The sequence below is a fragment of the Mizuhopecten yessoensis genome, unplaced genomic scaffold (genome assembly GCF_002113885.1).
Source record: "Mizuhopecten yessoensis strain PY_sf001 unplaced genomic scaffold, ASM211388v2 scaffold673, whole genome shotgun sequence".
Classification (NCBI taxonomy): Eukaryota; Metazoa; Mollusca; class Bivalvia; order Pectinida; family Pectinidae; genus Mizuhopecten; species Mizuhopecten yessoensis.
The window spans coordinates 235,849-262,357 of NW_018403664.1; the positions used below are offsets into that span (position 1 = coordinate 235,849).

Consider the following 26,509-nt stretch of genomic DNA (forward strand, 5'->3'; position numbering starts at 1 on the left):
AATGCAATGGCCAGACCAGGATTCGAACCCGGGAGCCTCTGAAATCGCCGAAGACGGACGCTTTAACCAATTGAGCGGTCGACCAGTCCAGTTCTGGTACACACACATATTTGGTAACCGTTAGAAATAGCTTTGAACATATTTTGGTTCCCTTGGAACATTAATCATTATAATTCAAATCTTCTCGCTTGCACCATAGCAAGCCTATGTGCCATTTAAATGTCCCATTACAAATGCAAAACGAATGGTTATACCATACAAAAGGACACCATGTTTTATATTGACAGACGTACAGGTGAGTTAATACCACACATTTGCTATTGTCAGGTAGCTAGGGTTTTAGATACAATTGTAGGAATGCATTATGTCTCCAGTTTCAACAATGTACGTATGATCGTGTACTAGCATGTATATGTGCCGATGTGCCACAGCACTTGTGTAGATATTATCTGACTATAATTAGGTCACCTGGGTTGACTACCTGTATACGTCATACCAGGTACACATGTAGCATCGTTGTTATACGACCTACCGGACACATACCTGTTATAAACACGATATAAAAACAATTATTAAATACATTTTGTTAACATTTCCCTTTGTGAATTTATTATAGAGCATTGTTACTACGTAATTTATACATTCCCTTCCGGATAGTTTTTCCGCGTTTTTCCCATTAATGGGTTGATCCGGTCCGACCAGTAGTGGTTACAGCAACTCAACCTAATTTTTGGTACATCCCATTATGACAGTTGTCAAAAATATCTAACGCATCAAATCACAAAGAAAAGAACAGTTTAATCCCCCTCCCCCAACAAAAATAAAATACAAAAGTCATGTCGGATTACAGTCTTGCTCAAGTCCATTTTTGTGTCACATGTAATGAGGAATATTTATATAACATACTGCGTACTGCGTCGACCGGATAACAGTTTTTGCATAATACAATATTTAGGTAAAAATTGGAGAGCTTATAAATATATATTTTTTGTCCCTTTTTTTTTTGTGAATCTAAGTTGATGTTTCTGTCTGAACTTATTAAAGTTAATTTCTTTTATGATATAAATATATTTTGTCCTGAGTATTACCCTCATTTCTCAGTCACCTTTATATGGATGTATTTACTTGCAGTTTAAGCCGAAAACACCTTACTTACAATTAATACAGAAGATTATCTTATAATCTTATTCTAAACATAAAGTTCATATGATACCTAAATATATTTCTCAAATATTCGATGTTTGGCGAAATCTGTGCATATTTATTGAGAAGCATTTACATCATTTACATCGATTAAGCGTGAAAGTGGACAATACATCGGTCGTTACACTAGGCATGCATTGCAACCAAATTTTCGTGCAACTTGATGTCTAGATACTCCTGCATTGAGTCTAGATACTCCCGCATTGAGTCTAGATACTCCCGCATTGAGTCTAGATCTCCCGCATTGAGTCTAGATACTCCCGCATTGAGTCTAGATCTCCCGCATTGAGTCTAGATACTCCCGCATTGAGTCTAGATACTCCCGCATGAATATCTGATTAAAGTTAAATGTGGTCTTATTTTTTGTGTTTGCTTTTTCACAAACTTGTCTTTTTTACTTGTATGTTTGTATACTTCTATTTCAATTTGTCGTGGCTTTGTTTCGTAGTGCCTGTTTTGTTACATTGATGCCCGTTTTGTTACATTGATGCCCGTTTTGTTACATTGATGCCCGTTTTCCTGTTTTGTTACATTGATGCCTGTTTTGTTACATTGATGCCCGTTTTGTTACATTGATGCCAGTTTTGTTACATTGATGCCTGTTTTGTTACATTGATGCCCACTGTGATACTTCTATATGTTCTGTCGTAAGGATAGCTCTTCAGAGCTAATGTTTCATGTTACATATATACGACAAAAATCAAGTTTCTTGTATTTTATACAAAATCTATAGGTACATATACGACAGACGCCATCATGAATGTGCACGTGTTCCTATAGGGTCATAGTGTCACACAGGTATAATGTAACTTACAGGCCGGGTCTTAATGGGTCTAATTGGATAGATAGCTGTCACTTATTGATAACATTGCAGGGGGTGTTGTGGCAAATTAAAAATGGGAATTCCTTGAAGTTGTAGAATTGAAAGCAAGTGCTCTGTAGTTTTATGCGTTGTAGTCCGGGTTGTTAGTTGACTTGGTTAGAGGATGGAATATGTTTTGTTTATTTATATAAAGGAATAATAGAATCTTCCCCCCTACCTTGAGGATGTGATGGAGAAATATCCAACCCGGGGGAGGGGGGGTGTCTTACCCGAGGGTGATGCTTTCTGGTTGTCTAACACGAGGCTACCCGAGGGGTGATGTTTCTTGGTTGTCTAACCCTAGGCTCTTAGGTTAGATAACCAAAAAACATAACCCCTCGTGTTGGAGCTTTCTTTGTCACACCCTCACGTTAGGTGAATATTCTATTAATCTCCTTACAGCTCCCTAAAGCGTGATAGCAGACAGTTTTTCTGTGTACGAGTAATTTCTGCTGTATATATAGGCATACATTCGTGGAATTCGATCGTTATGATATAGCTGGGAGAAGGATTATTATTACCGATTAAGGATGTACTCTTCTGAGGTTTCAATCACGTTCAAGTCTCGTTTTGATCTGGTGTAATGGGTTTTTGTAATATTTAACAAATTATGATCAAGTTTATTAGCAAACACGCATCCGAAAAATATGTCAAAAAACTAGATGCCTGTTGTTTGTAGAACTTTTTTTTACAAGAATTTAAAAAAATTACCAATTCGGCGGCCATTTTGAAAATGTGAATTAATGTGTATTTCTTGCGCTTCAAAAAAGGCCAAAATTTCACCTTTTTTGACACTAGATTGATCACTTAAATTGTCATTGTTTCGCCATTTTTAATTGTAACAGGTTCAATTTTGCTGTACAACTTTATAATGTACAATATGATAAAAATAATATGCAACAAACTGAAAAATTATACATCATTGATATTTTTTTACGTATTTAGTGTAACTGAAGCACTTTTGATTTTTGACACCGAAAAAAGTAAAAAATAACACAAATGATAACGGGACAAAAAAGAACCACACTGACCCCCCATTTTTGTAGATGTTTTAGAAAGAGAAACACATTTTCACTTAATTCATTAAATATTAGAAAAAAGTTAAATACCAGAACTTTTTATATCAAGCGTTAAATCTGTAAAAAAAATGGTAAAAAATAATATTTTTTCTTTAAAAAATAGGGGGTAGGGGTAACTAAAATCGGCTTTCTGAGTTAAAAGAATAAGATTAAGAATTTTTACTTCCATAATTTAAAAGAAAATAATATTTTCATCAATTCTACAAACATTCATACATATCTGATAACACACTTGGAAGAAATTGTATGAATTTGTTCTGCAAATGGTCAAAACCCAAAAAATCACCTAAAATCACATGTTGTGTTAAATTGGTATCTTTGACCGATCATAGCACAAAAACGGACACACGGACATATGTTTGTTTTTGCATTTTCTACTATGCCATTAATTCCTTTTTCCAAAAATCCATATAAGAAAAAAAGTTTAATACAAGAAATTTTTGACTTCTCAGAGGTGTACATCCTTAACACGCAATTATATTTGTCCAAAACGAAAGCCTGTATAATAAATGCTGATGGGACAATTATTTGTGGCATCAATAGTTTTATAATATTTTTTTATGGCAATGTATGATGTGGTTTTCACACGTGTACTGTAGATTAACTTTTACTTTCAGACTGAATTCAGAGAACTCGAGACTTGAAGACAGGAGATATAAACTTAGGACGAAGTAATCAGTTGTTGAAGGGACTTTTTATACAGCACGCCCATGGAAGGAGATGCGGTTCGAGCCATGGTCACTTGTCCGATATGTAGGAACACAAAAAAGTTCCCCAAGAAGCTACGATGTCAGCACTCGTTCTGTGCAGCCTGTATCGCAAACTACATGTGTTCTTTCACGGGCAAGGCTTCGTTCTCTTGTCCTGTGTGTCAAGACAGCAACACGTGCGTGAACGATACTGTAGACATAACAGATTCCTTCCAACTACCAGAGGACGTGTTCATACAGAAGCTTTGTGACTGTGTCAACTCTCCGGCATCGGAATCTGCCACTTCTGATCAGCTGGAATGTCCGATGCATCCGGGGGAAACCGCATCACATTTCTGTATACAGTGTGCTGTTGGAGTATGTAAGGATTGTCGCTCCGAGAATCACCAAAACGACAGCTGTCAGTTAGTTAATTTACAGGATGGTTCGGAAGCCATACAACAGGCCAGCAAACAGAAATCGCAAACGCTAAAGTATTCGTTAGGGCAAATGGCAGTGGAGCTGTGTGGCATTGAGTCTACTTTGCAATCTAAAGAAAATGATGTGCTATCGTCAAAAGATTTAACCACCGACAAAGTAAAGGCATATTATGCAGAACTGCTGGAGAAAGTAACGCATTATCTGCAAGAACAGGAACAGAAAGTTTTATCCCATCTAGAGGTAGTCATTAAAAAAGAGACGGACTGCATTCTTCAGCGTCTGGTTGTCACCTCTTCAATGCTGACGTCACTCCAGCGGCGTAAAAATGTCCTGGCAAATATAATTGAAAACACTGGCGAAGTTCTTTCACAAGCTGAGAGTCTTAACTTACAGATGCACATGATGAACAACGTAAGTGAATATAGGACGGTAATGCAAGATTTAAAGAGCGTCTCATTGAAAGATTTGACGCTGAGATTCATGATCAACACAGACTTAGAGGACATGTTGACGGAGAGTGACTTAGTGAAAATCGAATTAGTCAACAGCTGCCATTCGGCCCCAGTTCCTGCCATGTTTGAAACTCACAATATTTCCTCACCAGAAAACCAAAGTTTTTTAAGTAGTCAGCAGAGCAGTTTGTCAGAGACTGAAAATCGACCTCGAGTTCGTCGATCTAACTCGGCAGAAAGCGAAGGTCGCTCTGATAATAGCAGGTTACCTAGCGTTAGATCAGAATCATCAGAGAGGCGAACAGGAACAAAGGAGAGAAGACCAAAACCGTCACCATACACAGACACTGGACGCCAATCGCAGAACAGAAGTTTGAGACCGCCGACCCGAGGTCCCCGGACACGGCCAAAAAGTCCACAAAATATTCCCGATGATATTGGTCCACCTCCTCCCTACTCACCCAATCTGATAGAAATCGACCCACCAACGTCACGCCGACAAAACCGGAGGCCGAGACCATCAGCGCCACCACTGCAAGCACAACAGCAACCTGGTACACTATTCACGAGACCTCCACCTGTTGCTATGACAATTCCGAAGGTCGGCGTCCTCGTTCCCCATGAAAGGGCAATGCCACAAATCACACAGAAGATAGCCAACGTACAGTACCAATCCATGCTGGATTGCAAGGCTGAAGGTGACACACGAACCCCAAGAATTATTGGGATTGCAGTTATTGGACGTAGACTCATACTAGCAGATAAATGGAACAATAATTTAAAGGTGATCACTAAAGACTTTCGTCGGATAGAACAAGTGGTTGCGTGTCACTCCTTCCAGCCTTGGGATATCGCATCCTATGCTGTGGGTCGCTGTGTTGTGGCTGCACCAAAGGAGAAAATTCTGGCATTTGTAGGACGTGCACGACATACATCACAGATACAGGTGGTTGGCAAAATAAATGTTGCAGCAAGCTACGCAAGTATAACATATTTTGAAAGAGAAAACAATTTCATTTGTGGTATCTGTCCCCCGTATGGTGGACCTAGCATCGACATACTGAACACCAGTGGTGTTGTATTGAAGTCATTCAAGAGCGATTCCTTTGGAAAACCACTGTTTACATATCCCAGGAACATATCGGTGACAGACGAAGGGACAATAGTCGTGTGTGACCTTGACACTCGTAGTGCCATTCTTGTCAATGCCGACAACGGAATGTACAAGATGTTTTCCGGAAATGAACAAGTGCAGCTACAGGACCCACAGTGTGTTGAGGTCCTAGAATCGCATCAACTCGTCCTCGTCCTCAACTCCAAATTCAGGAAGTTGATCGCTCTTTCCTTTTCTGGCGAGGTCATTCAGCAGGTGGACGACGTGCCTATCCTTGATAACGCGCGGAGGGTGATCAGGTATGGCAACAACCTTGTGTTCGTGCATCAGGATGGCGCAGTCACCTTCTACACCTTTGAATGACATTTTTTGCCATTTGTAAGACAGTGGTGTGGTGCTTATTCTTTACGTGTTCTCAACAAGACTAATGTATGTACTGGTATTGTCTATCCAGTGCGCCTCTCGGACCTAAGGAGGGTGGTCCATATGGTATCAATAAACAAACAGCCACTACTTCAGTCCAAAGGCACTGACAATAAGGATGTAATGATAAAATGCCATCTAATTTGGTGCCTATTCATTTAACAGTAACAGTTCGGACTTCCCTTCCCCGTTGTGCCCTTCAAAAGCATAAGGTTGCCTTCGTTGTTTTGGACCAAAATAACGTATGGCTGACAAAATGGTTTCTAGTAGTTTCCTTAACCTATATGACTTCAACATCATCGTATCAAGAATATTTTTAAAATATACCAACTGCAGCTTCCACTTACCTTTCCACGCTTTCCCACCTTTCCACGCTTACCCACCTTTCCACGTTTGGTAAATTGTCCGAACTCATTATACCGGGATACCCTGTTTGCGATAGGTGTAAACATGAAGAATGTATTGAAACCACAATAAAAGGTCATCACTTGCTATAATCTTACAGAAGAAATACCATTTACTGTTATTTCCATTATATCTCGTGTCACCTGCCGGGTCATTTTCATTAATCGCGATCCAAACGGTTGAACCCGAGTTGTTCATTTATGAAATAAAGTCAGATCCAGAAATCTGATGCTGCTTTCAGGCCGGCCTTGACAAAGCCTTGCAAGGACCTGCATAAGCAACAATGAACATTCTAAATTTCATGTCGAGGCTCCATAACAAATGGGGATCTCAGGTTGTTCCAAAAGGTACTCAGACTCCCAAAGAACAAAGTAGCAGAGCAACCAATGGAAAAACCACGGAAACCTTGCTACATACAATTTCAAGGAAACTTTGTACACTTCAACAGTATCAAAGTCAGTTGATAACTTTGTTTTTCCTAGTCATAATTTTTCAGAAATGCACTAAATTGCCAAACTAATCTCAAAAACACTTTGTACGTATTGATGTGATAATCAGAAAGTTTTATTTACAAAAATACCAACATCATTCCATCTTCCTACTAAAATTTGTCTGCAGTCTATACAATATAATCCCGATGGTTTTATCCTGGTTAAACGTCGTATACACGGAATACCCTTTATCAGTTCATCACAGTCACCTATACTTAACTATTATATGTCTTTACTAAGTATAAGCATATTTTTTGTTATGGGTTTCAGCCTTTGATTATGAGTATTTCATATTAATTGATAAATATACGTGTTATGTGTTCTATAAATAAATTAATGTAGTCTATAAATAACTTTAGGTGATCTATTGATAAAATGTGATCTATTAATTAATTTACAATGTTATTATATGTTTATTGTTAGGGATATATTTGTTTGCCTTGTCAAAATGAGAGCAAATAAGCTAAGGTGTATGCAATGTCTTTGAAAACTACATAGTTTTTTTACCAAAATTTTTTGAATTCATTCAATCAAATTTGGAAGAGCCTTCTTGGCATGCAGGAATGTGTATTCAAATATCTCACATTCAGAGACTTGTTCCATTAGAAGCTGACTCTGGAGTATTTAACTTTTAAATTGTGGTGTGTTACCTTTGTACGTTATTTGAATTGTTTTTGTTGATACACTTTATAAATAGTATTTAATCCAATGATAATCTGTATACCACCAGTTAAGATATAACAGTGTTAACTCATTCACATCTGAAGACACATTTGAACTCTTCCAATTCAACGGTTGGAATAGTTCATTATGAAATTTCAGGGGTATATGAGTTAATTTGTCCATCAGAATCATTCAGCACTCAATCACTGCGGGGTAAACATTTGTTAACTGTCCCAGTTAAGTCTGTAAAATGTGTGCAACATATATTTGCAATCACTGTTGATAAAAATCTCACCAATACCATCCTCTAAGGAATGTATAGCCGTTTAACAACAGCAAATACACATTAAATGAAATATGCAACTGAGTTCCGTGCTATTGGTTTGGTTTGTTTGTGTTTTACAACCTATTAACAGCTATGGTCATTTAAGGATGAACAAGAGGGGGTCTTCCCCGAATACCAACTCTGCTTAAAATCACATGTTTACATAGGTGGTCAGTTGTGATGATAGTGGGTTATAGTCTATTGCAGTAAAGTGTACGGGTAAATTGCACAGGTAAATCAACTTCTGTTAACTAATCAGATAATCAATAGCTGCTAATAATTGCAAAATAATAATTAATATTTAGAGTTCCGATCCCAAGCTGTTCTTCTGATATATCATCTTTATTTCCTCAAAATTGGAGAGCATGATACAATGATAGTACATGAATAATACATTATTTACAAAATGACAACAATCGTGACGTTCATACAAGTTCACAAACGTATACACATATTATTAAATATCAGTGATATAATACTGGTTTATGTAGCCAGTAAAAAAATAATAAAAAAAATAAATAATAATATTCATAATACCAGGGATGTGTACTCCCTGATAATTGATAATACCATGCCTATGTTCGATTTTTTTTTTTTTTTTTTAACTAAGCTGCTAATAATTGCAAAAGAATCAATAATATTTAGAGTTCCGATCCCAAGCTGTTAAATGGGTAATGTATAAAACAGCAGCACACTTTGGANATGCACTACTTCCCGGAAAGAGCCAGGCTATCTACAACCGTTTCTTCACGCTTCTACAGGAGCACATGGCAAACTTCCAGATTCCATTCCGACCCACAACAGCCTTCGTCGATTTTGAGGTAGCAGCACACAACGCCATCCGCAGTGTCGTCCCTGGAATCAACATAAAAGGCTGTTTTTTCCATTACACTCAATGTATTTGACGAAAGGCCAAGTCAACCGGACTCCAGACACTGTACCGTGAGAACGATGACGTCAAACTACTTGTCCGCCGAGCTGCTGTTCTTCCACTCATCCCCTTAGACCGCATAGAAGATGCTGATGATGCTGACATACCACATTCCGTGCTGCTTTTCACAGCTACGTCACAGAGCAATGGGTAGAAGGAGACCGACCAACCTGGAACCACTTCTCAACAGAAGGACCTCGGACTACCAACAATCTAGAAGCTTGGCACGGAAAACTGAAGAAAAGAGTACTGCATGCCCACCCCATCAACTACACCAACATCCAGACGTTAAAGGACATACAGAACGTGAATGACATCAGCCGGATCCAGAGAGATGCAGGAGGCACTACTTAACCCCGAAAGAAGAGATACGCCAACATCGACAGACGCCTGGACACCCTGAAAGACCGTTATCAGACTGGAACTATCGACCTGACGACCTACGCCGACTCAGCATCACAGCTTCTGAATCTGGGATAGAGTGTTTTGTGCTAGAGACTTAAGTGATATATATAGAGAATGTGATTTGTGCTAGAAACTTCAGCTTCATTTAGTGGTTTACTGTTTATATTCATGTTTAATAATTATCCTTTAGTGCTGTATTAAATGTGTATTACTGTTATATGTATGAATAGAAACTTAACTTTATTTTATTGCTGACATTAGTATCAATGTGGCTTGTATTAAGGAATTTTTATTTTTCATATAATGTAATGCTTTTTTTTCATATAATGTAATGCTATTTTTTTTCATAAAATGTAAATATCAATATCTAATGATTATTTTCTATTACTTAGTGCTGTATCAAATGTGTATTACAGTTATTATATGTATGAATAAAAACTTTCTATCCATTTTATTATTGACTTTAGTATCATATCTACAAAATGAGTTGACATTCTTAGTTGAAACAGGCTATAACTAAACTTCAAAGGATTTCCTATATAAACACCTTCCTTTGAATTTTCCAGAGTTGGTATTCGGGGAATGAGCCAACAAGAGTTACCCAGAGAAATAACACTGACCTGTAGCCAGTACCTAGCAACTAACCCAGGTGGGCTTCAAACCTGCAACCCAGTAGGTGAGGGTTTATTACATATTATTAGACGCCATAACTAATCGAGCACTGCGGCCCCCGAGTTCTGTGCGATCACTATCAATTGTATTTATTTTGGTAATAATGCTTAATACCCATAGGCACAGAGAAGTAAAACACCGGTATCTACCACATTAAAGTGTAGATAGTCTGCCCAGACGAGGAGCAGATCAACATACCAAACAGATGACTTTTATCTTTGGTCACAAAGGTAATAAATGATATGATACTCCAAATTCTCATTACAAAATACAGGGAACTTCTTGTTGTAGTTTAGCTTTTGCCTTTTTGGTCCACTGTGATGAAGGCAAATTTAACCAGACAGTGAATCTTTGGTACAAAGCATACCATCTAAGGTGATAACATGTGAAGCAAAATTAATACTCGGCAAATGTGAATTTTCAATGGTAAAGGAAGAAATTACTCCTGGTATAAACTATTCTAATGTTTTCCAAAGGTTTGTGTAACATATTTTGTTAAATCTATTTCTTTATGTTATAGGTTAGCAATGGAAATGTATTATTTCAAGTCTCCTAAATAAGCCTTGTGTGAGCTTTTATACTGATTTCCGACAGTCAGGTTTTTCCATTATTTGGTCTACAAAACCTTATCAATTACAACACATTGATACTCAGGGATGTGGGAGGATCAATCACAAAAGAAAAACATCCCTATGTATAAAACGTGTAGTTTAATATTTAATCCTAAGGCAATGATAATTGGATATCAACATGTGTGTTAGCCCAAGTTTCCTCTGGCCCTGACACAAAACTTAGACATTTTGACAGATAGATGTCTGATGTGGGGCCAGAGCACACTACTACATGAAAACATGGAACTGTACGACACCGTTTGGTATTGGAGACTTTGGAAATGCTGACAACAAAAATCTACTATCAAGCGACTACCTACTGTTAAGTCTGGTGTCGTGGCCAGAGGAAAATTGGGCTACATGTCTGTGTCCTTCAACAAATAAGTAATATAACCCAGGCACAAGTTCTGTTTTACACCATCACTCTACTGGTACACTGCTCTGTTGTGTTAGTTGACAGTGTTTAGACAGAATCAATGTCACATCAGTCAGAGTAGCACTAGTCCTGATACCACCAAAGTCAAAATGGGTACGAGATGCTCGATGTCCCTCCCTATGCAGGAGATCTAGCAGTACCGGATATCTACAAGAGAGACAAATGCCTTTTACAATATGGTACGAAATAAAAAACTATTTGATAAAACAAAACATGGATTGGTAATAAACATTATTAACCTTAAAGGTATAGGAAAATGTATCTTTAATGGCATTTATTCGGAAATTGACAATAAACTAGAAATTCCTAATATAAAATGTTTTTTCTTACTTTGGAACATCTATTCCTTTCCACTTCCTTCGTAGAACATTATAGAAGAACGGTGGCATTTGTTCATGGTCACTCCCAGACTCTGTTGACATTTGTGAAACTCCTGAGTCACACAGTTTTTGTCGTTTTACACAAGGTTCTTCCGTGGGGTTACTTCCATTTTCTGTTTCTTTGGGAACTATACTCTGAACACATCGCACCTCATCCAACATGACTGTCCATATACTGTGTAGCTTTTTAGAGAATTGTTCTTCCTTGGCATTTATTAAGTTTCTAGCGAGAAAGACTGAGCTGAACAATTCTCCTGACCTGTTGATAAAATCCATCAAGATATTATACTCTTTTTAGGTTATATAACAGTTAGTTATCTGCAGTTGTTTTCAAATCCTGTATATCACTTTATTTTCACACAGGGTTATTTTTTATGTTAAAGCTAAAAATTACTCATCCACATATCTAAATCCTTCATAAAAATTGTTTTCTTAGAGTAAATTGGTATTATCAATTTTGAAATATCATTCAATCAAATACCAGTTCTTATACATCTACATTATATCAATAAAACCTCCAGGCATAGTTCTTAAAATAAAGTACACATGGAAAAATTAAGCAGTTTACAGTATTAACTTTCCTACAAATCAAAGCACTAGGAGCCCTTAAAGGGTGGACTGATGGATTGACAAAAGAATAAATAATGACAAGAGTACCGCGGGGCGGAATAATATACGCCCGTCGCATGCCATATAGTGTTATATACTTTCTTGCATTGAAATAAGATCGGCATCATTCAAAGAGTGGTTAGCCGACATGCTTTAAAAATGTAGTAGAAAATCTCCAGATAAAAAAAATCAAATACTGAAATGAACAAAGGGCAATAACTTTTGCAAAAATTGTCGAACCAAAATTCTTTTCAAGGAAACACAACAACATATCATGATTATTTAGCCTACTAAGTTTTAAAGAAATCTGTCAAAAAAATGAAGGAGGAGATCTCCGGACAAAAATCAAATACTGAAATGAACAAAGGGCAATAACTTTTGGAACAATTGTCGAATTAAAATTCTTTTGAGGGAAACACAACTTCATATCATGATTATAATGTATACCAAGTTTCAAAGAGATCGGTCGAAAAATGAAGGAGGAGATTGCCGGACAAACTAAAGTTTACGCCGGACGGACAACGCCATACCATCTTTGACGGGCGTATAAAAATGGATAGGAATGTTTTCAAGTAATTGAATTTCCATGAAAACCTTCTTTTGCAAATTTGCTAAAATCCCACATTCATATTAACAGTAGACTACAAAACATATTACATTATGTTTATTGTAGAATCGTGAAAAAGAAAAGCATAACTTCCCGAGTCATGTCAAACAGATCATCTTTCCTTGCTTCACACACCTAACACAACCATTTACCTAGCCTCGCACAAATAAACCAGTCACAAGAAAGCTGTATTAAAACCCCATCCTATATTTCATTAAAAACCTACCACATTGGCCCTAGAACAAGTGCTGTTTTCCCCGGTGTGGTGTCCTGACACCTACAAGGCAGTAAAGTATATGGGTGTTCTGAAATACAAAACATGAGTAAAGCCTATTATCTGGTAAATTGTGCAAATATTATATAATAAACTTATCATGTAGTCAGTTAACTCTCGCACAATTCACATGCCTTCTTACAATCCCACACAATACGTTCTCCTAACAACAGTTTGTGAAGGTATCCAAAATCCAAGATGGCACCCAAGGTGTTTGATAGACAGATCACCTAGATAAATATATTAACCTCTATCTATTAAAATCATTTTATTATATATTATTAAATATTTGGTATGGGGCAAAAGTATACAGATTGGAAAACACCATGGTTTTGTTTCTCATCATGAAGAGTTCACTTTTTGGACAGATGAAAAAATCCATGATGGCCACCATGGCCTCCGGTTTATAGCAGCTAATCTGGATTAGCCTCTAAACTTTTAAAATGCTTTGACCCATTCACCCCTAAAGTCACATTTGAACCTTACCAAATCAAAGACTGGACAAGTCCAGTTTAAATATGTAGGGATGAATGAGTTAAAAGGACTATTGCCTTTTTTCATACCCAGGAAACAAGAAATACACACGGCCATACCATCAACTTGTTCATCATTGAAAATTTTAGTATAAACTTAAGACGACAGATAAATACTTCTGTTACATGATTTTGGTTGTTATGGCATGAATTAGGTGATTGTGGTGAACTTGTCACAATGTTCCATAACAATATCTAGTGTATATATTATTACAGTTACTTGTTCTATATTATAAAAAATACACCTGTTCAACAACTGTAGCACAAAGCTGTACATACCTATTGGGGTATTGGTGAGGGGGTAGAAGACACGTTCCTCACACATTTGACAGTGCAGCAGACGTCTGATACGGTCAGTACAACTATCAGCAAACTTTGGTCCCCTCAACACCTTCACTGCTACAAGGAAGAAGTCCTCGACAAACAAAACATAGAGAACTTCTACTCCCTTGTTACACTTAGCTGCTGCCCTGTGTCACACAAAACAAGAAAAAAAATATTATTATCACTTACTCACTTACTTAGCATAAACTCTTGGTCCTTTTCATTGGACTACTGTATATAGAGAATCTTTTGCACAAAACATTCGCCCTTCACGGGTAAAAGTTTCCCCAATGTTAATTTCGCCCTTCATATGTAATTACCGTATAAGGGATGTTGTATAACATACGCTGTCATGATGAAATCACCCTCATTGTAAAAGGTGAAAAAGGCTACAGTTAAGATGTGGTAAAAATGTCCAGGTATATAGCATTACATGTCTTGTCATTGGTTTAAACAATATTTCATTTCATTTGTCATACACAATAAGTACCCAGGTAAATAGGAATAGGATGTGGCAAACAGATTTTAAATCTTACATAAAGCCATCTCCATAGAACAACATAGGTACTTTAAATATTAATTTGAACCCTGAACGGTTAATTTATGGTGACCCAAATCTGTCTCAAGATGATAACATACCAATATTTGATAAGGTACAAAGGTACATTTTAGAGTCGGGTAGATTCTAGGTGACAGTTGTGATATTATCATGCTCTCTTCATTACTGTTTCCTTTCTCTTATCATACCTACCTATGATTTGTTTTATTGGTTCATCACATAAAATGGTCAGTTTTATCACAAAAAGTTAATTTAAACAATTTATGTGTATCAATGTGTAAGTTGAAGTACTTCTTTAACGTAATTACATTTCAAGGGAGATGTCTTGTCATTGTTATATAATCTGGCCAGTTAACTATACCAGAGAAAATTAAGTGGAAGGACCTTGCCTTCATTACAAGGAAACAGAAAAGAATTCTGTAACTGTACACATCTAGCTACATGTATACAATCAAACAAGATGAGTGTAACAATACACACCTGACTATGGAGCCTATAATGACCCTGGCTGCCAGCTCTTTGAGATATTCTGTCTTGGTTACTGTGGCACCAAAGTGACGTCGAACGGAAACGGCTGAGCGTGTGAATTGATGTGTCGAGTCTGTAGACACTAGACACAGGACACCATTATTACGGATATTTGTTACAGCTGCATCTATGTGCCCAGATATATTACTGTGCGGGTAAAGGTACCTTCAAATGAATGGAGAAATGTACAATATACAATAGTGAGAGCTATCAAAATCTCAATATTGCTGTGTCGTAAATCAAATTGATGCACATTTCATTTGTTAATGTATTTGTTGTCATTACTTTCAGATACAAGCAGTATATTACTGAAAATAGTGTATTACATGTATTAGTAGATACAGTAATATAGTAAAGGAAAGGAAAACATATCTTTATCTTATAAGTATGTCAGGCTCAACCTTAAGGGCAATCACAAATACTATCTTCTCTTAAAATACAAACAAACAACTTGGTTTTCAGTATGAATTATTAATTTTGAGACCTGTAGAAATCAAAATATAGGTTGTACCATAGTATTTTTGTCAGTCAACTATACATTTCCAGAGCAACATCGGGAGAGATTATTCAAACTCTTTTCAACTTAAGTCAGTAAGCCTCTGTACATGTGTCATTGACAGAAAACATAAAGGTTTCTCTGAGGTTAATGGCATCTAATGTCACCTACATATGTAGTTCCTCCTCAGTTATGTTATGTCTTAGTGCCTATGTAAGTTTAATGTGTCCAGTGAAATTCTGACCTTTTGAGAATGATCTAAGTTCATCTTAACAATAATACTTTTCAAATACTACCTTCAAGCAACAAGAAGTGATCATTGAAATTAGGTAAATATTTCTTTAAAGTTTTTTTGTTCTTTTTCCCAGTCATACTCACACAAAGTCAAAAGCTTCCATATGGAGGAGTACAGGAGCTGTACATTTACAGGTGTGAACCTCCTGGTCTCGCTGGGACACCATGGGGTCCCCTGGAACACGACTCATGTCTAGGGGCAAGGGACAGTCGGAGATTCTGTTTCTCTCACAGTTACTTTGTACTTCGGTAATATGTTCCTTCTCCGTTATCGTAACATGCACTAAATTCTTCAATCTCACCTTCCACTGGAGGCCGGTTACTCCTGAAACAGCAGTAGGTTCGAACCATTTGTATTCCTTATTGAGAGCTCATCATGATTTTGAGCCATTCTCCAGTTCATTTCCAAAGAATAACTTCAATGCAAATGGATTTTTTCAGGCAAGAAGAAAAGCTTCAAATAACAGGTCAACATTCTTTTAAAAAACTGATGAGGATAGATTTAAACCAACAAAATCAATAAAAGAAAGAAAACGATTACACTAAACTAGTTTGGAGTGTATCATTTCTAGTTACAGATAAGTATTTCTGTACACTTTATTTAAACATATTTTATTGCCTTTTTTACATAGCAATGGAATTGGGCACAAGTTTTACAACTTATATCAAGCCCTTTCCCTGTACACTTGAGCAACATCTATTTACTTCTTTTGCAATGAAAATGTTTAACAGCTAGCTGTATACAACTGATATAAACACCTGAACTGTAATCTGCTTTCTTGCTGCCAACATACCTGTTCCTCCTACTGCGTCCACACAGTGTAATGTTTCAGTTGTCTCCCTTGTCATGGTACACAGCGTGTTCAACACAGCTTCTCTGGACAAGAAAACGAAACACACTAACAAACTCTGTTACGTTTTGTGTTACCTTTGCTATCTTTCCTCACACATTTTTTTAAGAAGTTGACGAAACATTGTCTCTATGGAGACAGATCAAAAAAAGATTTAAAACTAGGCCAGTACTAGCATCTTTAAACTTCAACTTTTAGTTGTTGTAAATAACTATTTTTAATCTTCAAAACTATAAGAGCAAGAAGTGTTTTTGAAAAATTGTAAAAAAAAGAAATGCAATATTGGTGAGAATGCCACTTGAAAGTTTCCATAAATCAAGAGGTAAAAGGATCAGAACAAAAAAAAAAATTGAGATTTTTACTTCAATGTTTCTTTACGTTTTTTTAGTAATTATTTCATGTTTGGTAAATAGAATCCAATTAAACCGACAAGAATTGAGCTCACATGTGGTTGCACCCGGCCTAGCCCGAGTTTTCTCTGGCCTTGACACCAGTGAGACCTTTAGACATTTTAACAGATAGATGTCTGGTGTTTTTGACAGAATTTCATACTCCTGTGCTTAAACCGAGACCACATTCATTAACAATAAAACAGTGTGGTGTAAATCTGGCATCAGTAGAAGGACGCATCAAAACACATGTGGTTCAAAACCATTCGAGTATAACATATAGATAGATAAGCGACTGGTCATGGATGGACAACACTGACACCTGATTAGGGCGAGTCGAGCATTGTAAAACTTGGACTTTTCCAAAGGTGTTTTCCCCACTTTAGACAACACAGAAACGCCAAGCTCTGTCATAATCTTGCCCTCAGGGCTTCCACAGTCACTGTCAGTGTCTTGTTTTCCCATCATGAACCGCCCTTCACCCGTCACGTTGATTTGTGCCGATGGGCGCAGACATCTTGATTCACGGGAGATAACTCGTTTGCACAGTATTTAACAGGTGTCGCACCAGTATTGAATTTTAGAGTCAATAATCAACATCATATTCAATACTTAAGGTAACTTAATGATCAATTGTATTCGTTAAAACTTGCGAAATTCTAGAATATAAAAGCGGGTGAAATATAATCTGAAGCTGAATATACAGATAGAATAAAGGAACTTTCAGCATGTACAGATGTAGTTTGTATATAATGACTAATGATCACATTTAAACATATTTAATATTTCATTGCAATTAGTACCAGGTAATGTCTTGTCCTTGTGCTAATAATAAACAAACAGATCACTATTCAAAGAAATAAACAAAAGTCATAAAAATTGTTCCATTATTTTATTCGTATGTTAAAATACATGACATTCTTTCATTTTTAATGTTGTCTGCGTAAAATCCTCAACACTATTTATTGCTGAATCTTTCACTCCGACTCATATATGACATTACAATGGATATGGGGTTTAAATCTCCTTTAAGAGATTTGAATGTGATTTAAACCTCAGAAGAGTGTTTTATACCTTAACATCTAAGGTATAAAATATAACAGTACAATGGAGAACACGATGACCTCTGGATTCATTCAGATCGCTGCAAACAGATACAAAGACATTTAATTATATGAATTCTCAAAAGTCTGGCATGACTTTCATACAATTTTTTAAGTATTGTGTAAAATATACTATAACAAATCAGATCTAAAAAACTAGGAGTTAACAGCTCTGATCACTATACAGAACTTGAGTACTCCTGGTATTGCTGTCTCTTGACCAAATCAATGTAACTTTAAGATTTGTCTTTATCAAAATGCATATTGCACATACCACCACAAGAATAAGAAATGCTGGCACATCATACAAATACAAACATTGCAAACTCATATAGCCATCTTGAGGGATTATCCAAGGCCATTGTTGGGTATAAAAAAGATGGGCTCATTCCCAAAACGTGTTCAGTTATTTTTCAAAAACTCAACACACATTAAACCATGTAACCTCAACACACACAGTACCATATAACCTCAACACACATTGTACCACATCACCTAAACACATACTGTACCACATATATCTAAACACATACTGTACTACATAACCTAAACACATACTGTACCACATAACCTAAACACATACTGTACCACATAACATCAACACACTGTATGTACCAGGGTAACATCAACACACTGTATGTACCATGGGAACACTAACACACTGTATGTACCATGCTAACACTAACACACTGTATGTACCAGTGTAACATCAACACACTGTATGTAGCAGGGTAGGGGGAACACACTGTATGTACCATGGTAACATTAACACACTGTATGTTCCATAATAACACTAACGCACTGTATGTACCATGGTAACACAAACACACTGTATGTACCAGGGTAAAACTAACACACTGGATGTACAATGGTAAGACTAACACACTGTATGTACCATGGGAACACTAACACACTGTATGTACCAGTGTAACATCAACACACTGTATGTAGCAGGGGAACATCAACACACTGTATGTACCGGGGTAACATCAACACACTGTATGTAGCGGGGTAACATCAACACACTGTATGTAGCAGGGGAACATCAACACACTGTATGTACCACGGTAACATCAACACACTGTATGTAGCAGGGGAACATCAACACACTGTATGTACCACGGTAACATCAACACACTGTATGTAGCAGGGTAACATCAACACACTGTATATACCAGGGTAACATCAACACACTGCATGTACCAGGGTAACATCAACACATTGTATGAACCAGGGTAACATCAACACATTGTATGAACCAGGGTAACATCAACACATTGTATGAACCAGGGTAACATCAACACATTGTATGCCCCAGGGTAACATCAACACATTGTATGAACCAGGGTAACATCAACACATTGGATGTACCAGGGTAACATCAACACATTTTATGTACCAGGGTAACATCAACATACTGTATGTACCAGGGTAACATCAACGCACTGTATGTACCAGGGTAACATCAACACATTGCATGTACCAGGGTAACATCAACACATTGTATGAACCAGGGTAACATCAACACATTGCATGTACCAGGGTAACATCAACACATTGGATGTACCAGGGTAACATCAACACATTGCATGTACCAGGGTAACATCAACACATTGCATGTACCAGGGTAACATCAACACATTGTATGAACCAGGGTAACATCAACACATTGTATGAACCAGGGTAACATCAACACATTGTATGAACCAGGGTAACATCAACACATTGTATGAACCAGGGTAACATCAACACATTGTATGAACCAGGGTAACATCAACACATTGTATGAACCAGGGTAACATCAACACATTGGATGTACCAGGGTAACATCAACACATTGGATGTACCAGGGTAACATCAACACGCTGTATGTACCAGGGTAACATCACCACACTGTATGTACCAGGGTAACACTAACACACTGTATGTCCCAGGGTAACATCAACACATTGTATGAACCAGGGTAACATCAACACATTGTATGCCCCAGGGTAACATCAACACATTGTATGCCCCAGGGTAACATCAACACATTGTATGAACCAGGGTAACATCAACACATTGGATGTACCAGGGTAACATCAACACATTTTATGTACCAGGGTAACATCAACACATTTTATGTACCAGGGTAACATCAACACATTGTATGTACCATGGTAACACCAGATTGTACCAGATTGTAACCTCTGCATACCTTATATACCATGGCAACCACAATGAACTACCTTGACACACAGTATCTGTCTACCATGATAAAACCTCAACTTACTGTATCTCACATGGTGACTTTAACCGACTGTCTCTACTGTTGTTACCATGGATACTTCATGGCTCTGCCTCTGTCATTGTGACTGTTGAGGTCACTTAATAGACACAAAGTGTTGAACACAATGTGTTTACATCTCTGATTTTATACGCACAATTTATATCTATTACAGAACATCTTCTATCAACCCACTTCCAGAGGTGACAGTCATACATCACCCTGTTAACAGCTGCTATGGATTTTCAACATTTCAATGATTTTATGACTTCATAGTAGGAGATGAGAACCAGAACACACAAAATGACTATAACAAGATGACGGTTTCAAACAGTGATCTTAGCCATGTTTCACCGTCTTCGTCCGTGTCTATTGTTTGTGTAAGGTTGATGGTGTGAGCGCGGTTTACGTGTGGTGACTTGTTTGGCATGTTGGTGGATTGCGCTGAGTTGATTAGTGCCAGGGAGAGCAGCTGGCTTTGTAGACATGGTAAAGTCATCTCGTGTCTCCTCCATATTTCTGAGCTTCTCCTCAATGGCTTTTATTGTGCTCTCAGGACTGCAACCGAGAACAACAAAATCTTAGAAGAAGAAAACTTGACAAAATTATCCTTTTGCTGATATCATAAACATACATATCAGAATTACCAAATTAAAGGCATGATATCAAATGTGTATACATATGAATAAATAAATCATCCAGAAGGATAAGATTTTACTGTCTGCAACTCTGCAATATAGTCATTAGTAGTAATTCTTTTCTAAATATAAACCTTATTACATGTACTAAGCTGTACAGTTAAATATAGATGTCATTTGTCCTTATGTGTGCCAGATTGATGACACAACCCTATTTTGATATTTGTGACATGATCCTATTGTAAGATGGAGACATTTTCAGAATAACATCACACAACTGTTTTTTCCTACCCATCAAACACAATACCATGCTAAGTAGTTGCTATAAAGCAAATTCCCCATTCACACCACTTGCATTGTACATTGTATAAGAGTATTACAAAGCATACAGTTAAATAAAGCTTCTACAATAAAACATATAACTGTACGTATACATTATACACATTCACACCTAATTAGCTGCATTCATTTACCACTGTATGATATATATACATGTAGTACTGAAATGGCAAACCTTTCATACATCATCGTACATATGCAAACATGTACATAAGGCACAATCTCCTTACATACATCTAGCATACATTCTTTCTCTTTTATATATTCACTTCACTGCGCACGTTTTGATTTGGATGTATTTTTTATTCAACAAAGAATAATAAATGTTGTGAAAGAGAAACAAAGGAAAAGGAGGAGCAAAAACATAGATTTTGACCAATGGTAAACTGAGAGATAGATACTTGACCAATGGTAAACTGAGAGATAGATACTTTGCCGTTTAAGGAATAGGCTCTTGTATAGCATGTAATGAGACTTCATACATCCAGGTGAGAGTTCATGTAAAGGAGAATATTTCACCCAAACCTACTTGCAATCAATATCCTGTATACTATTAAGACTATGTGATACAGTTACCTGGTACACATTCCAGATAACCTAGTTGTGACAGAGTGATGGAATGAAGTCTTAAAGTTTACATTATCTTACCTGTGGTTGTCCTCTTTTGTGACGAATGTGACAGGATCTTTCTTAACACTGAGTCTAGTGACAGGCTCCACTTCCTGTGTGAAAATGTCATATTATATCAGTTAAAAGATATACCTGATCTGTCATACATAAACAGGTAACCTGGTCCGTCATACATACATGTATACAGGTAACCAGTCTTTCATACATATACAGGTAACCAGTCTTTCAAACATATACAGGTAACCAGTCTGTCATACATATACAGGTAACCAGTCTTTCATACATATACAGGTAACCAGTCCATTATACATATACAGGTAACCAGTCTTTCGTACATATACAGGTAACCAGTCTTTCATACATATACAGGTAACCAGTCTTTCATACATATACAGGTAACCAGTCTTTCATACATATACAGGTAAACAGTCTGTCATACATATACAGGTAACCACAGTCTGTCATTCATATACAGGTAACCTGGTCTGTCATTCATATACAGGTAGTCTGGTCTGTCATACATATACAGGTAACCAGTCCGTCATTCATATACAGGTAACCTGGTCCGTCATACATACATGTATACAGGTAACCAGTCTTTCAAACATATACAGGTAACCAGTCTGTCATACAAATACAGGTAAACAGTCTGTCATACATATACAGGTAAACAGTCTGTCATATATATACAGGTAACAATGGATTAGAGAACTATACATGGCCTGTCTTAAAAGTACAGGTTAGGATTAAGTAAGTTTTATTTTCGGTGTGAAGAATTGTTCCTACCTTAATTACTTTAGATGTGGATTGCTACGATTAGGGAAGTTTCCTGGTATGGGGTATTTCTTCTACCCTTATATATCAGCTGTAGTTGGGGAATTAGTAGTGTATGTATTTCTTGCTACAGTCAGAATTTCTAGTACATGTATAGGGCTATTCCAACCTAAAGAACTTGATAAATACAAAATATAAGGGTCTTAGGTGTAAGTGGGGTTTTTTTGTAATATTATTGGCAAAAAGATGCAAAAAACACTGATGTAACAAATTAATGTAATATTATGACCTAATAACTTTACAAATTGATCAATAAATTGTAACCTACAGGTGTGTGAAACTAAAGCCACAAATAGCTTTTATTTATTTTTTCAGGGGACTTTTAATTGTCAAACAAGAACATAATACTGTGAAGATTTTGGGTGAAACATTATCATAAACTGTTACAATATTACAAAACCTGTTTTCCCTGTGATGAACACATTCTGGCCCCCTATTATCTATCAGATTATTGTACATTGATAACAGCATCATATTCATATGCTAAAATTTCTTTGGAATTTGGAAATCAGGCAATAATTAATACTAATTTTGTTCAGAAATAAGAACACATTTACATCTGTATTGAGCACAGAAGATAAAGGTCTAAAACAGAAGACGTTTCAATTAAGTATGATCGCTTTCTAAATACATACATGTTTCTCAGCATGAGCCCATTTAACAATCATCCGTTTAGACAAGGCCTGTTTCCCATTGAGACCTTTCACTGCCCGCTCAGCATCCTAGACAATAATAGAGATTACTTTCAATTAGTAAATTTTAGATAGTATAGGAGAAACTGTTTGTACCAATTTTAGTGCTGATTTTTAATTTATTTTATTTTGATACTTGTAATATCATGGGGGTTATTCATTGTACAAAAATATCACCCATTGCCACCATAGTGGTCAGGATGGCATTGAACGAACATATACCTTTCTGTGCTGGTAGCTGACAAAACAATATCCACGAGGTTTGCCTACATCAGGCCCGGACTTGTGGAGCAGGAAGTCAAATCTCTTCAGAGAGCCATACTTCTGTAAAACTTTCAACAGGGAAAACCTACAAAACAGAGGAATTGATTTTATAGGAGATGAAGTATCTAAGACTAAACAGATACCAATGGTAAGCATTTTGTATTTCTGTGTATGTTGTTTTTTATCCTTTGGCTATTTTTTAGAGATAGACAAAAAATGGCATGTAGCAGGTGTATAACTACTAAAACATGAATTAAAATAAAACAATTTATGGCAAATGTATGCATATATACAAGATAATTTGTTTAATTTTCAGGGTAATCAGTGTCACTTAAATTGTAAGGAAACAAACATTACATTATTTTATCACAAAATACATGACACAAAACCTAGAACAATAATTGTATCACTATTTATTACCTTTAGCATCAGTGTTCGGTAATTTAGCATATTCCTTAGTTATAATTGACCAACATTAAATATTGCACCTATGATAATCTATATCACCGAATCCATCTATGGATGGTAAACAGAAGGAAATATTTGATGGTATGCAACATATTATGATACATACTCTGTTAGTCGTGAATCAAGGTTACCAAGCCATACTCTGCAATCATCAGTGGCATCACTGTAGGGGTCGTTGGGTACAGTAATCTTGTCCTGTACTGTACTCAGACCCTGAAACGATAATTGTCACAATAGAACAAAAGAACAATCTTTAGGAATAAAAATATTCAGAGTTTGAATGCATTTAGCCTAATTATGAACCACCATTTCACTAACGTAAAACACCAATATAACAGTAATTTAAAGGTTTCTGATTTGTATATATATATACAGTATATATGTAGCGGAACTCAACTGGACAGGGTTGATCTTCAGTGACCAGATACATGTAGCTCAATTGGAGGATCTTGGGTTTGAATCTTGGTCTGGCAGTGCATTTTTCTCTTTCTTCTAATACAAAATTGGTTATCATACAAACCCTTATTTCAAGCAGTGGGTGAATGCTAGGCAAGGGGATGCCCAAGTCTGGGTAGTTAATAGTTGTGTCTTTAGGGACGAAGACTTAGAAAAAGAAGAGGATAATAGCAAAACTAGACTCGGTCGACGTTCGGCAACCAGGTAAAGTTTAGCTATAAGTTGCAGAGCATCCATCTAAAGTTTCCCGTTCTGGCCGTGCATTTCTTTTTCTCATATATTACATATATTATATTCCAGCCTACCTATATCTACATGTGTGTATACCATATACATAAAAGTATCATTATACACAGTAACACCATTTTATAGAACTACAAATGTATATGCAGCCTATTTTGTGAACAGCGTTATAGACCTCTAAAAATCTAATAGCAGGTGATAAGTAACCTAAAGCAATACACAATGTGATTACAAAGGTGGGTGTTCACCTTTTAAGACAATCTACCTGTAGAAGCTACCATTTGCCCTTAAGGTTATATATATACAGTATATTTGTCATATTGAATTATATGGTTAAGGATTTATCCACAATGACCTGACCTCTGACCTTTGGCCATGGGGCCAAATACTCCATCACCACATTAAAAAGGTAATTTTAAGCATGACTATTGCAAGTTGTACAGAATACATGTTTTAAACATACAGTAATGTTGACTGTGTTAAAACTTTACTGTGATTGGTGTATCATGAAAATTAACAGGTACAAAACAATCTCTATTTGGTTTTCAGCTACATATATATATATTGTGTCCATTGGTAAATGAAATTGCTTGTTTTTATGATGATTATATATGTGTTAGAGCCCAGCTTGCAAGTCAAGTACCTCCATTGTGCCAAACAAATAAATATTATTAATATTGTCCTCTTCAAGGCAGGAAAAGGAAGGATATCATCTGACAATTTTGTTTCTACAAGTGTATGTATGGTATAACCGCGTAGCAACACAACACTTTGACAGCTAGACTATATAGTAAAGTCAAGGGTGAACATCTGTTAGCAAAACTAAATACAGTTAAGTCAAGGGTGAACATCTGTTAGCAAAATTAAAAACAGTAAAGTCAAGGGTGAACATCTGTTAGCAAAACTGAATACAGTAAAGTCAAGGGTGAACATCCGTTAGCAAAATTAAAAACAGTAAAGTCAAGGGTGAACATCTGTTAGCAAAATTAAAAACAGTAAAGTCAAGGGTGAACATCTGTTAGCAAAACTAAATACAGTAAAGTCAAGGGTGAACTTCTGGTAGCAAAACTAAATACAGTAAAGTCAAGGGTGAACATCTGTTAGCAAAATTAAAAACAGTAAAGTCAAGGGTGAACATCTGTTAGCAAAAACCAAATACAGTAAAGTCAAGGGTGACTATCTGTAAGCAAAACTAAATACAGTAAAGTCAAGGGTGAACATCTGTTAGCAAAATTAAATACAAAGAATTTCCATGGCGTTAATTATAAAAAGAAAAAGTTTGAAAACAAAATAGGAGTTAAACTCATGACCTGAGACCAAATATCAAGGCAACCATGCATAAAGATGTGATCCGCCAGCGGTACCTCAGTGAAGATTAGTATAACAGTACTATTCAGTGTCTGTGATCTGCCAGGGATACCTCAGTGAGGACTAATATAACAGTACTATTCACAGTGTCTGTGATCCGCCAGGGATACCTCAGTGAGGACTAATATAACAGTACTATTCACAGTGTCTGTGATCCGCCAG

The 26,509-nt window shown here is 36.6% G+C and overlaps 3 protein-coding genes across 3 annotated transcripts in view; 1 reads left to right on the top strand and 2 right to left on the bottom strand.

Annotated features, from left to right (window-relative positions):
* Window positions 1-258: 258 nt before the first annotated feature.
* LOC110451633 (tripartite motif-containing protein 3-like) lies at window positions 259-10,774 on the top strand. The gene is made up of 3 exons (XM_021499754.1): window positions 259-295; window positions 3,762-6,139; window positions 10,050-10,774. Exons 2-3 carry the CDS (start codon window positions 3,855-3,857, stop codon window positions 10,195-10,197), a joined length of 2,433 nt encoding a protein of 810 aa, XP_021355429.1. The 5' UTR covers window positions 259-295; window positions 3,762-3,854; the 3' UTR covers window positions 10,198-10,774.
* Window positions 10,775-10,850: 76 nt separating this feature from the next.
* LOC110451642 (TRMT1-like protein) lies at window positions 10,851-17,583 on the bottom strand. The gene is made up of 8 exons (XM_021499766.1): window positions 17,369-17,583; window positions 16,601-16,683; window positions 15,891-16,131; window positions 14,969-15,181; window positions 13,885-14,075; window positions 13,025-13,103; window positions 11,533-11,841; window positions 10,851-11,349 (listed from the first exon to the last, which is right to left on the bottom strand). Exons 1-8 carry the CDS (start codon window positions 17,512-17,514, stop codon window positions 11,187-11,189), a joined length of 1,425 nt encoding a protein of 474 aa, XP_021355441.1. The 5' UTR covers window positions 17,515-17,583; the 3' UTR covers window positions 10,851-11,186.
* Window positions 17,584-20,169: 2,586 nt separating this feature from the next.
* LOC110451676 (probable RNA-binding protein 18) overlaps window positions 20,170-26,509 on the bottom strand; it is a 20,124-nt gene continuing 13,784 nt past the window's right edge. The window contains exons 2-6 of the mRNA XM_021499820.1: window positions 24,387-24,493; window positions 23,771-23,897; window positions 23,492-23,578; window positions 22,041-22,114; window positions 20,170-20,973 (exon numbers count right to left, since the gene is read on the bottom strand). Of these exons, the coding sequence (XP_021355495.1) occupies window positions 20,766-20,973; window positions 22,041-22,114; window positions 23,492-23,578; window positions 23,771-23,897; window positions 24,387-24,493 (603 nt within the window). The 3' untranslated portion in view covers window positions 20,170-20,765. The remainder of the gene's footprint in view (window positions 20,974-22,040; window positions 22,115-23,491; window positions 23,579-23,770; window positions 23,898-24,386; window positions 24,494-26,509) is intronic.